This window comes from Artemia franciscana, chromosome 17 (assembly GCF_032884065.1).
Source record: "Artemia franciscana chromosome 17, ASM3288406v1, whole genome shotgun sequence".
In the NCBI taxonomy this organism is placed as follows: Eukaryota; Metazoa; Arthropoda; class Branchiopoda; order Anostraca; family Artemiidae; genus Artemia; species Artemia franciscana.
This window is the reverse complement of record NC_088879.1, coordinates 8,573,826-8,586,858: the sequence shown is the minus strand read 5'-3', so window position 1 is coordinate 8,586,858 and position 13,033 is coordinate 8,573,826. Positions and strand designations below refer to the sequence as shown.

Sequence of the window (13,033 nt, the reverse complement as noted above, 5' to 3'; positions counted from 1 at the left end):
GAAAGGTATAGGAGGCTAAAGAAACAGGAAAGAATTTGAAGTTTTGAATGCTAACATTATTGTGGTAAACAGAAATATTTGCGAAATATTGATAAACAGAAATAGATGGTAGACATCTATTTCTTTGCGGTTATTCAATTCTAAATATAACTGAGGAGGGCGATAAAGGCGTTCCAAACTATTTGGTGTCCAAGAAGAAGGGGGTAAATTAGGAATTAAAATAAAAATGGTTTCAATTTCACTGAAGTTGGCTTCAACTTTATTTTTTGAATTTTTATTCTCATAACAACTTAATGAGATAGTATACGAAAGAAATAGATTGAAGAGAAAAGTAAAATACTTACACTATGCATATTTTTACATTTTTAAAATTCTCGCAGATGTTCTAACTTCGGATTTTAATTGCTGGACTAATTTCAACAAAAGTAACCACTAAAAATCTGGAGGAAAAGGCCCCCTCCCGCCTGCCAGTTGGAACTGCTGCGTGAGGGTGAATTTTGATTTGCTATTATTTTTGATCCAAGTACAAACTTTTGTTCTTTGGACGGCAAGATTGTGTCTAAAATAAATGAAAGCTTTTTCTTTGAATGAGGAACTTTTGTATGTATATTATCGAAAAAAATTATTATTTGTATTTTATTAATCTGTAAAATAATAATAAAACAAATTTCGATTTTTTTAAAATTTTCTTTGCTTTTAAAATAATTTGGGTGTTTATACACAGGTGAAAATGTACTATTTGGTAATGAAGGTATTAATTAGAATGCGGTGCGACAATAGAATAGTTGCCTTTTATAATAAGGAAGATTTTCAGAAAATCTTCAAAGAATTTCGTTTTCCATTCAACATATGAGACCGGTTTCAAACGTCTCCGTTTGTCTACAAAACGCTACAAACAACTACAAAAGAACTACTAAAAAAAAATCATGGCCCCTAGTTCTCCGAAAATATTAAATGGTGAAAATGAACTTTAGCATGAACATGTTTATTAAACTAAACCTTAATATCCTTATCCTTTTTTCAAATCGATCACCTTTGTTTTCGCAACTTTTTGCATTTCTTTCTGTTTCATATCTATTTGTTACTAAAACGTCGTATCAGACGGAAAAACGAAAATACATTCCATGCCAAAAAAGGTCTTGAACTGGATGCACCGGGAGTCATATGAAGAGGATGGATGGGGAGGTAGGTGTGCTTGTCCTCTTTGTGGGGATTATGGGGATGGACAGGAATATTTTCTGAGCATTTGTATTGTCTGTGTTATTTTGTTTTTCTTTCCTTAGCTTTTTTACTCCGCTTAAATTGTCAAAACAAGCGGGAAACAAATAAATTATTATTAAGTATCATTTGCCTAATTTTTGTGAATTCAAGAAGGATTTTTTTTTTCAAAGGGATGTACAACTGCTCCCAGCTACTTTGGAGACTTTTTCTAGGGACCTAGTTATAGTGGTATTGTTTTATGGGTAAAGCTCATGAGGCACGAAGACAGTGACTTAATGTATTGATGCAGCATATATGGTACTAGGACCCCGGAGGCTTAGCCGCCGGGCCCCGACACTCGGCACGCGACAGGCCTCTATATATGGATTCTTTTCGTCGCTTGTGTTCCTACAGCAGAAAATTTGAGCCTTTTCCTGATGTCACGACGTCGCAAAAGACTCGATACAACCACCCTTGTAAAAATACGAATTTCTTAAATTTATGACCTATTTAGATCGTTTTTGTCGCCAGAAATGTCCATTTTCCAGTTTCAAGAAGAAAAAAACTATGTAGCCGATCAGCTATTCTTGTCAACCCGGCATGTTGCTACTCTTTCCTGGGGAAAATGGAGGGATACCCAGGAAACACATAGGACGTTGAAAGGTCCTAATGACTGGTAATAAACAGGTGTTGCATTGCCATTACAATTCCTTTATCCAAACATACACAGTTTTATGGAAAAATCAAATTATTGACTACATTGTTACAGTACGGTGGATGAAAGTGTGCCTCTTGGTCAAAGGTTTGTAGGATCATCCCTGCCTGTGGTTAGAGATAAATTCTTCTTTAGTTTCTTCTTTGCCTGTTGTCTATCAGCTACGATATCACTTGTTCTTTTATTGTTGACTGAACATTTCTTCATATTATCGGATTTGAACCCCCTTCTCACCGAAATTTTGTCCCGACTCCTAAAAAAGTTACATAAGTGAGTATAAATAAATTTTTAATGTGTTTCGTTAGGCCTTTTCGTCCCCCCCCCCAGAACAAACAATATGGCCTTGGCTGAACCTATGTGAAGTGAGGACGCTTGGAATTTCGAAATTTTTATTTTAGCTTGAAAATGATTTTAGTTTAAAAATTTCTTTTATCGATGAGGTAATCCGCTTAGCTTGGTATTCACTGTCTTCGCAAATTTCTTGGTTATCTTCTCTTATTGTGTGCGGTGTGTTCTTCTTCATCATTAACTTAAGGAATATGGCACACACACACACACACACACACACACACACACACATATATATATATATATATATATATATATATATATATATATATATATATATATATATATATATATATATATATATATATATATATATATGTATATATATATATTTATATATATATTTATATATATATATATATATATATATATATATATATATATATATATATATATAAATATATATAGAGTCGTCCTGGCCGAGTGGGTTGGTGCGCTGGATTCGGGATCCCTTGTCTGAGAGGACGCGGGTTCGAGTCCCAGTGTACCCAATTCTTCGGTTTGGGACGGGGGTCAGTGGCGTGACTCTGTAAGCTTAGCCAGAGTCGACCCAGCTCTAAATGGGTACCTGTAGAAATCTGGGGAAGGTAAACAGGAAGGGTGTGCGAAAGTACAGGATGGCTGGCCCCCAACCCCCCATTGCACTTCCTGGCTGAAGGGCCAAGAAACGGAGATCAGCACCGCCGGTACGGACTGTAAGGTCTAATGTCGTATCCTTTTTATACATATATATATATATATATATATATATATATATATATATATATATATATATATATATATATATATATATATACATGATCGAGATTAAGGGTATATTCATGATCCAGACAGAGACTAAATTCGCCAAAACCAAGCCGCAACAGATCCACCAAGGCCCTTTCTAGGGGGTCTGTTAACGAGTTTACACCCCCCCCCCCCAAAAAAAATGTTTTCCCGGCTTGCGAAAGAGTAACAAAAATGCATAAAAACACATTTATGATTGGTTTTGCACGGCTTCTTTTTCTACCCCCCACAGAAAAAATCCTGAACCCGGTCTTGAACTCTGAATCCCTGATTTTAGACAATCATTAAACAACTTTTCTTTATCAAAAAGAGGATGCTAGCTAATTAAGCATTCAAGTTACTTCAAATCTAAAAATTAGTCTACAAATACGAAATACTTCTATTAACACTATAACAAAGTCTTAAAAAGTATGATAAAGCCAAATGTATAAATAATAATTGCTAAAATTTCGGGTCTCTAAATGAGATTTAAAGGAGCTCATGAAATGTAAAGTTTCTAACCGTCAGAGGCGTCAACCAGCTTTCTCTTTGTTGAAACCCTCTCTTCATCTTTCTTAGCAGCAATACTTCCAGGTAAGGGCAGTTGATCCCCAGGAGTCGGAGCCGGCTGGTTCCTACGAAAAAGAATTAGTTTTGGTAGTGAAGATTTAAATGTATCATCTAATTTACCCACCAAAGAAAGCAAATGTCTTATTTGGCTAATAATTTTGGCCGCTTTCTAAGTGAAGCATGGCCTTCTCTATTCAAAAAAAAGGTTTGACAGATATGTTTCTTTTCTCCACCTTTCCCTCTCTCTCTTTTCCACTCTATCTCATTTCTACTCTCTCTCTCTCTCTCTCTTATCGGTTGGTTGATAAGCAGACTTGAGGAATGTCCCTATATTTGTAGAATTAAAAAAAAAGATTTTTAACGAGCAGAACCACAAAGAACCATAGAATGTCTTTAAAGTAGAAAAGTAAGCATTTAAGGATGCTTTTATATAAATTGAATTCGCTTAATTTGGCAAGACTTCCATATCATTATTTTGTAGACAAACCTGAGGTGAAGGTTTCTGAGTTTTGTTTAAATTATAGACTAACCTGAAAAATACGCATTGTTCCTTGGAATATTTTGTAGTGTAGGAATAAACTTAGCGAAAATTACCACAAGTAAGTGCGGCGTTGCACCCCTCCTCCCTAAGTTTATATATCAGTACTGAATCAGTATGTTAATGTTTACGATAGCAGTATATCGATTGAGGCAGATTTTTTTTTTGCGGCGGTTTGAGCATTATTTTGACCTGTTTTTATATATTTCAATAAAAAAAATGAAAAACTCTATGAAGTATATTTCATTTTCAGTAAACAAAAATTAAAATCTAGCCTTTTTGTGGGGGGGGGGGGAGATTGACGAAGCATACTCTCTCTGAAAAAGACCCAGTAGATGAAACATAGATCCGACGCCACATGCACGATCAGTGGTTCCGGAGGATCTTAATCCCGTCTTAAAACAATCCCACCTTTCTATACATATAAAATTAACATTTTTTATGTGTGTAAACATGGTATAAATATACACATAACTGTGTATTTATGTATATAATGATTTATTTGTGTATATACGTTATATATGTATACAAATATGTATGTATATATGAAAGTTTTTTAATGTACATAACATTAAACGTTGACCCTCCTAACCTATTAAAAACCGTTTATGCAAATTATCTCAGAAGTGTGAAAATGTCATATAAAACTCTTAGGTCTGACAACGACGATATATTAGAAAAAAAAATAATAGAAATAATTTTTTTTAACTTAAACCATCCATTTTCAGTTCCTGTTTATTTTCACTACCATATGGTAGCACAGTCAATTGATACTCTGATAATCAATACGGGACGAGGGTAAATAAAATTTTACAATTCGAAATGACAGCCGTCGGACAGATTTATTTGTGTCGATATTTCGTTAGTAAATATGACCAAGATTACCTTCTGCATCTACAGGTTTTTCTACATCTAAATCTACAAGTTTTTAATACTACAAGTCTAAATTCTACAAGTTTTTAAAGACTTCATGAAGTGACATCATTTTTATGCAATCCTAACTGAGTGGCTTATGCCAGTTGCCTCTCACCCAATCGGACTATCTATTTTGGCTTTTTCTACAGTTAGCCATGGCTTGATGCCCACAACTATTTGATTTTAATTCAAATATCTGTCTTGGCTTTTTCTACAATTGACCATGGCTTGATGCCCAAAACTACTTGATTTTAATTCGACATTAAGAATACATCCGGAATAAGAAATTATAAGCAACTAGCTGTTGGGGTGGCGCTTCGCGCCACCCCAACACCTAGTTGGTGGGGGCGCTTCGCCCCCCCCCCCTAATCCCCCCCGCACGCGTAAGTCGTTACGCGCCATATTAGTTACGCACCATTGTAGTTGTGTCCCTATGTCCCACCTGTGAATATATATATATATATATATATATATATATATATATATATATATATATATATATATATATATATATATATATATATATATATATATATATATATATATATATATATATTATAGCCGGTCGTATATATATATATATATTAGCCGGTCGTCATTTATATTCCCTGTGTCCCGGTCGTGATTTATGTCCAGGTGTCCCAGTCTGTAATTTCTCTTTGAGGTTCCCGGTCGTCATTTATATTCCCAGTATCCCGGTCGTCATTTGTGTCCCAGTGTCCCAATCTGTAATTTCTCTTTGAGCGTCCCGGACGTCATTTATATTCCCTGTGTCCTGGTTGTCATTTGTGTCCCGGTTGTCATTTATATGTCCTGGTCGTTATTTGTGTCCCAGTGTCCCAGTCTGTAATTTCTCTTTGAGTGTCCCGGTCGTCATTTATATTCCCAGTGTCCCGGTTTTTAGTTTTCCTTTTCTCCTTTATTTTTCAGTTTTTTTCCTTTTTTTAATTTTTTTTTCTTTTTCAGTTTTTAGTTTTATAAGTTTTTTTAGTTTTTTTATTAGTTTTTAGGTTTTTTTTCTTTTTAGTTTATTTTGTAGTTTTTACCATTTTTTTAGTTTTTTCAGTTGTTTTTTCTTTTTTAGTTTTTAGTTTTTTACCTTTTTTCAGTTTTTTTTTTAGTTTTTTAGCTTTTTTAGTTTTTTAGTATTTTCTTTTTAGTTTTTTTGTAGTTTTTACCTTTTTTAGTTTTTTTTCTTCTTTTGTATTAATGCTAAAGCCAAGGTTCGAACCTGGAACCTCTCGGACCTAGAACCTGGAACATAACGCTTTACCAACTCAGCTACTTCGGCTTGAATACATTCGTTTTTGAATTGGTATATGATGAAATAATTCAGACGTCATATGCGGACAGACAGACAGACACACAAACAAACAGCTTATTTTTATGTATATAGATTATAAAATAATTATAAAAAATAAAATGGTCGTAAGAAATATAGAAAAATAAAAAATAAGTAACACTTAAAAGGCGAATAAAGCTATATAAAATAAAACTAGAATAGTAGAATCGTTCAAACGCAAACAGTTAGCACCATAATATTCAAAAGAAACTTCAATACATACGAGAAATAAGGCATCTTCAGGGCTTCTAAAGCAGTACACCTATTCGATGGATTCACAGAAAGAAACTTCGACAGAATATAGAGTTGATCATCAGGAGCAGCTGAGAAGATGGAGGCTAAGGGAACTGGTGAAACCTCAGTAAATTTAATGTAGCTTGCAAGCAGCGTATGCCCCTAACGACATTAAAAGAGGTTATACAAAAAAATCCGAATCAAACAATTCAGTTTTGGAACTTGGCAACAAGCCAAGTATTCTTTCATTCTCAATCTAAAAGGGATAATTTCTGAACCAAAGTAAGTAATTGAAGCCTAAAGTAGTTGAAAGAAAATTAAAACGAAAAATTTCCAAAATCAAGGAGTTTGGCTTTGAAATTCGCGACAAGCCAAACTTTCTTATATTCGCAATCCAGAAAGGGTAGTTTTAACAGATCTTAATAAAAAAAAACTGTAATCTATATATTGTCTAAGCTCCTAAGGAAATTTTAGAAAGTTAAATAAAGAAGTTTTCAGAATCAAACGATTCGACTTTGAAATTTGATCTTCTAAGAACTGGGCCTGGTACATGTTTTGCAATAATAAAATTTATTCTGTAAATTTATCTATTTTGAAGTTTTGATTGTGAATCACTTACATTTTACCTAAGTAAAATACCCTTGTTTCAAAGCTCAACTTTTTGGAAATCATGTAACTTCGAAACTAATAGAACTTCATCATTTCTTCAAAAACCTAAGCAAAATTTTCGTATCTCTCATTAAATTTTCAGGAAATAATACCGGAAGTAGATTTCAAAGAAGTTCCGATCTTTTTTCAAAAATGTTCAATTTTGTTATTTAATACATTTTTGACATTTAATGCTAATGAAAAGTAACTAAGAAGAAATGCCCTCTTCTATATTCGAAAACGAACCGTCAATTAAGAAATAACTTCTAGAGTTGTCATCGTCCATCGATTTCCTTGACATCCTAGAGGTAACGTTTTTTTCTAGACAAGGTATAACTTTTTTTCCCTGCGCAGATAGAAAGATTATGATCTTCGAAGATCAGAAGCTTACATTTGTTTTTCATAAATAAAATTTCTACTGAGACCTTTTCTATTTTAAAGTTTTGATTTTGGCAAATTCCCTACATTTTAAAAAAATAAAACGCCCTAGCTTGACTTCTTAGAAATCAAAATCTTTGAATATTGATAGAAATTTATATTAACTATTCAAAAATTGAAGCAAAATTCCGTATCTATCTTAAACTTTTGGGAAATTATTTCAGATCCTGATTTTGCAAAAAAAAATCGGATTTTTTTTAGAATTTCGATTTTGATGTTTACTATATTTAAACGTTTAATGCCGCAAAAAGCAAGCAAGAAGACATGCACTTTTCTATATCCAAAAATGAGCAGTACACTAAGAAATAAAAGTTCACGCAGCGAACGGCTCAAATGTGTTCATTAACCACAGTAAATAGTACACAGTCTTAATACAGGCATACATAAAAACAATACGAATACAGAGTTTTAAATACAGAGTCTTTTGGATTTCAATAGATAAATCTGGACAAGAATGGCTGAGATGTTACTTCTCAAAGTTAACTTAGACTGCATCCCTGGTATTTACTCCGAATCCTTCGAATAACTCATACCGGAGGAAAAAACATTTCGAATGTGATATATGCAAGAAACATTTTTATTCGAATTCCGATTATACGATTTTACATACAATTTTACACATTTTCAACAATGCAATTTTACTTCATACACTGACAAAACTTATTTCAGAAGTTATCTGATTACACTTTCACCTTACAAATAACAGCCTACAAGAATCACAAGTCATCTGCAAACTTGATATGGGAGCATACAAACTTATTGCCAGTGAGGTACAGTTGCATGTGCTGGTCCGCAGCTGTGACTCACGGGTCGCAGTTGTGACAACATTCCACGGGCTTTGGTGCTTGAGTTCTAGTTGCACTAGTTACTATTCAATTATTATGTGAATTATGTTCGGTATCTAAGCATATAAATACTATGTTAAGTATATTAAAATTACGCAAAGATAGATATTACCGGCCATGTTTTATCAGTTGGTGTTCCAAAACACTGAAAAATCTTGTTCAGTTGATCAAGATCCGAATCTCCTTGCAAAAAGGGTACCCTCAGTAAAAGCTCGGCAAGGATACAGCCAACTGCCCAAATATCCACACCGCCATCGTATATTTTGGCACCAAGCAGTAATTCCGGTGCTCTAAAAATAAATACACCAGACATATATTTGTATTAACTTGTTTGAAACATAAGCAAATAATACACACGGAGTTGTCACTAGTAGCCCTATTCAAGAAAAGCGCATATTATTTTGGCAAAAAACGTCCCGCATTGCGAAGAAAGTGTATCTGTGTAATTCCAGATATCAGTAGATTTGGATATATTTCCATTACTGAGCTACGAATTAGATAAACCTTTTAGCCTTTTTTATGATGCTCTTTCCGAATGTAATTATCACTTTATTCAAAAGTTAAATTTTGACCCCTTTATGACCCCTTAAATATTATACCTTAATCTCTTATTTTTTGCCATAGAAAAAGGGTTAAAATATTGGTAAAATACTCTTCATTTGATTATAATTCCATTTTTCTAAAATTGTACAATCCTCAGGCATTGATTCCTGAAAACACATCAGTTGGATTATATGTTTAAACATTAAGAAAGGGGGAGGGGTAAAGTGTAGTGGAGCTACAGCCAAAACGTGTTAAATACAATTATGCTGCGTATATTGAAGTAAGAATTGTCGTTTTGATCCTTTTATATAGTCAAAAATCAGAGAAAAAAGTATCAGCTCTAAGGCTTAAACTGAATATCCGAGTTAAGCGATTATTATATTCGGAAAGATCATAACAAAATAATCCAGTGGTATGTTCATCTAATTCGTAGCTCAGTAATGACAATGTCACCAAGTTCACCCTGATATCTTGATTAGCTTCAATAGCTTATTTTATAATAAAGAAGAGAAAGAGGGGGGAGAAGATAAGGAGAGAGAAGAGAGAGGGAGGGAGGCAGAAAGAGACTGAGCAAGAAGGGGAGGAAGAGAGATAAAGGGACTGAAAGAGAGGTAGTAAGATGGAGGAAAAGGAGAACGAAAGAAATAGAGGAAGAGAGTGAGATAATATAAGATGCTCAAATAAACACTAAAAATCTCAAGATTACAGGGCGAGGGGGGCTGACAAGTCGATTCAAACACTTATAATAAAAAAAATCAAGAAAGGAAAAAATCAAGAAAGGAAAGGAAAGCAGAAGAGTGTTGAGCAAATAAAGTTTAAAGCTAAACACATAGTTTCAATTTATTAATTGAAAGGAATACAATGAACTCGTTAGCCTTGATCCTGTCACCCTAACACGAGTAAACTAATTAAAACAAAACAAAAAACAGAAGTCCAAAGTGGCCTTCGGCTGCTCAGCGAAGCCACTGGTTGACGCGAAAAAGAGAAGCAAAAACAAAAATCCGAAGTGGCAATTCCCAGTCAACCTATTTAGTACAAGAAATACTGAGCAATAAAATAACGAATGGAACATTGCATAAAGCAATTACGGCAAAAGCAGAGAATACACAAGAAAATACGCACAAGCTAAAAGAAAATCCTAAAAACCTATGTAAAGAGCGATGTGGGCAAAACGCATATTTTTTTGGGGAGGGGGGGGGGTTAGACCAGGGCACTTCGTATCGAAGGAGTTGTCGTAGAAACTTTGAAAAAGGCTCATTCGATTGGACCTTAAAAGGGCTAGTGCCCTTTTTCATGGTCGTAATAAATTGGAGGGCAACTAACATCCCTCCCAGGCCCACCATTTAGCCAAACACATCTAATCAAAATTTTGAGATAGCCATTTTGTTCAGCGTAGTTGAAAAGTCTGGAAATTGTGTCTTTGAGGATGACACCCGTTCCCTCAGTGCCCTTAATGCAAGGGTTATGAGTTATGCCCCGAGGGCATATAAGGTTTTTATGGAAAGGGTGGTCGTATAAACTCAGGAGGAGACTCATTTGATGGGAAGTTATATGTTCTAGTTCTCTTTGAGTCAAAACATCGGGTGCAGACGCCCCCCCCCCTACGTTTTATTTTCCACAAATGCATCCGATAAAAACTTTGAAATACCAATATGTTCAAAAAAAAAGTCCAAAGATCATATTATAAGGCCATTGGGATGGACAGAATCCCCCAGAGTCTGGGAATAAGGGTTGTAAATTATGCTCCAGGGGAATATAAGGTTTTATGGAAGGGGTGGTCGTGTGAACTTTAGAAGAGGCTCTTCTGATTTGAAATATATAGTTCTAGTTCCCTTTTAAAAAACAAACATGATGGAGAGCAACTAGCCCCCCTCGCCCTCACTGACATCCTCTTTTCCCAAAATACATTCAGTTGAAATTGCGAAATACCCATCTTGTTACTAATAGCTCAAAAATCATATAACAATGTCTTTAGGGTGGACTCCATCCCCCAGAGCCCATTGACAAGCGTTATAAGTTATGCCCAAGGCGTATAAAGTTTTTATGGAACGGATAGTTGCATAAACATTGGATCGGATGGAGCTCGTCTGATTGCAAGTCGGAAGTTTTAGTGTCCTTTTTAAGATTCAAATATGAATGGAGGGACGTCAGCTGCTTGTTTAAGTTTTAATCGCTCTGTACAGCCCCCCCCCCAAGCCTATCATTTCCTTAAATATATTCGATCGAAATTTTATGAGAGCTGTTTTGTTCAGCTTTGTTGAAAGGTCCAGTATTGAGGATATCAGCCTCCCCACAGTGCTCAGGACAAGGGCTGTAAGTTAGGCAATTTGTTCATTGTTAGACATAGTATATGTTATTGAGAAAGGTGTGCATGTTTGAACTTTACTTTCCAAGAAGACGGAGAGCATTCAGGTGAGCCTTTCAGTGAATTTTGAGGGGATTATTGAACTAAACCAAAGTACGTTATGCGTATACGGATTGTCAGAAAGGTAAAACACAGCAATAACTGAGTATATTAATGTGGAAAATTCATCATAAGGGAGATGACAAAAAGGCAATATTTGCATGCTATCAATGGAACTACAGCTACCACCACTAATACTACCACACTACTCTATTTACAGTATTAAGGGGAAATTTGAACTAAATCAAAAGACGCTATATGCATGCACATTGTCAAAATAGCGTATCTCAAGAATTGATTTGGGTATTAAGTTGAAACTTTCAGAGAATACTTAAAGGGAAGATCATCTCACCAAAAGGCAATGTGGACACTACTGCTAATGCTACTGTTACTGCTACATTTGCTACTACTTCTATTGAAAATACTTAAAGGTCTAAGAGCACTGAGATGAAAATTTCAAGAAGTATAGTAGGATACAGGTTATCAAAAGGACATATCACCAATGCCAAAGCAATGGCTAATTGCATAAAGTTGAAACTTCCAGGGCTTGATGAGAGGGATGTTCCATCGAGCAATAGGCAGTAGGTTAATACCGCTGCTGCTAGTAGTACAACTGCTAATCAATACTATTACTAGTAATATCAACACTTCTACTGTGACTACTATTACAACTATGCCTAAGGGCAAGAAGGTAAAATTTTCAAAAAAATTTGAGGGGGGGAGGGAAGATGAACTAAATCAGATCACGCCCTCTGTATGCAGTTTGTCAAAAGGATGTAACAGCGATATCTTAGGAACAGTTTGGTGTGTGAAGTTGAAACTAACAGGGTATGTTGTGAGGGATTCTGAGCTAACCAACAGAAAATATATGCATCCTAATGTTAAAGCTTCTACTCATACTACTGCAACTGTTACTATTTACTTCTATTACTACTGTCACTAAAGTTTAGACTACTATAATTAATTCTACAACTACTATTACTACTACTACTGCTGTTAAAACTAAGGATATTAAGGCCAAAAATTTGGGATATATAGAACTGCATGGAACGGTTCCATTGCGACTTAACCACAGTGCAACTGAATCCACGTGTAACTGAACCCCTGTGTAACTGAACTTTCGTGCAACTGAACCCTCTTGAAAATCAACCACCGTGCAATTCAAACCCATTTAACTAAACCACCGTGTAACTGAACCCCCATGCAACAGAACCCCCGTGCAACTGAACCACCGCACAACGGAACCACCATACAACTGAACCCTCATATAACTGAACTCCCGTGCAACTCAAACACCGCACTTACATTGGGTAAAAAAAAAGTTAGAATCTTCACATGTTCAACCTTGTTGGAATCGTTTGCTTTTTAAATTCATAATGTAAATGACTGTCAAGATGATTAATAAGAAAGCTCTGTTTTGTTGCCATAAAAACAAAGAAAATCACGTCATAAACTTTTAAAGCCAGATTTATTTCTCCCTTTTAATGGCTGCTAATAAGAGTTCCCTCGCTCTGTTACTCTCTACGGG

At 35.0% G+C, this 13,033-nt stretch overlaps 1 protein-coding gene across 1 annotated transcript in view; it reads right to left on the bottom strand.

The window, feature by feature from the left end:
* The window catches only part of LOC136037785 (cyclin-dependent kinase 7-like), a 51,818-nt gene that overhangs the window by 4,780 nt on the left and 34,005 nt on the right, over positions 1-13,033 (bottom strand). Inside the window, exons 7-9 of the mRNA XM_065720619.1 lie at positions 8,671-8,848; positions 6,617-6,789; positions 3,551-3,663 (exon numbers count right to left, since the gene is read on the bottom strand). Of these exons, the coding sequence (XP_065576691.1) occupies positions 3,551-3,663; positions 6,617-6,789; positions 8,671-8,848 (464 nt within the window). The remainder of the gene's footprint in view (positions 1-3,550; positions 3,664-6,616; positions 6,790-8,670; positions 8,849-13,033) is intronic.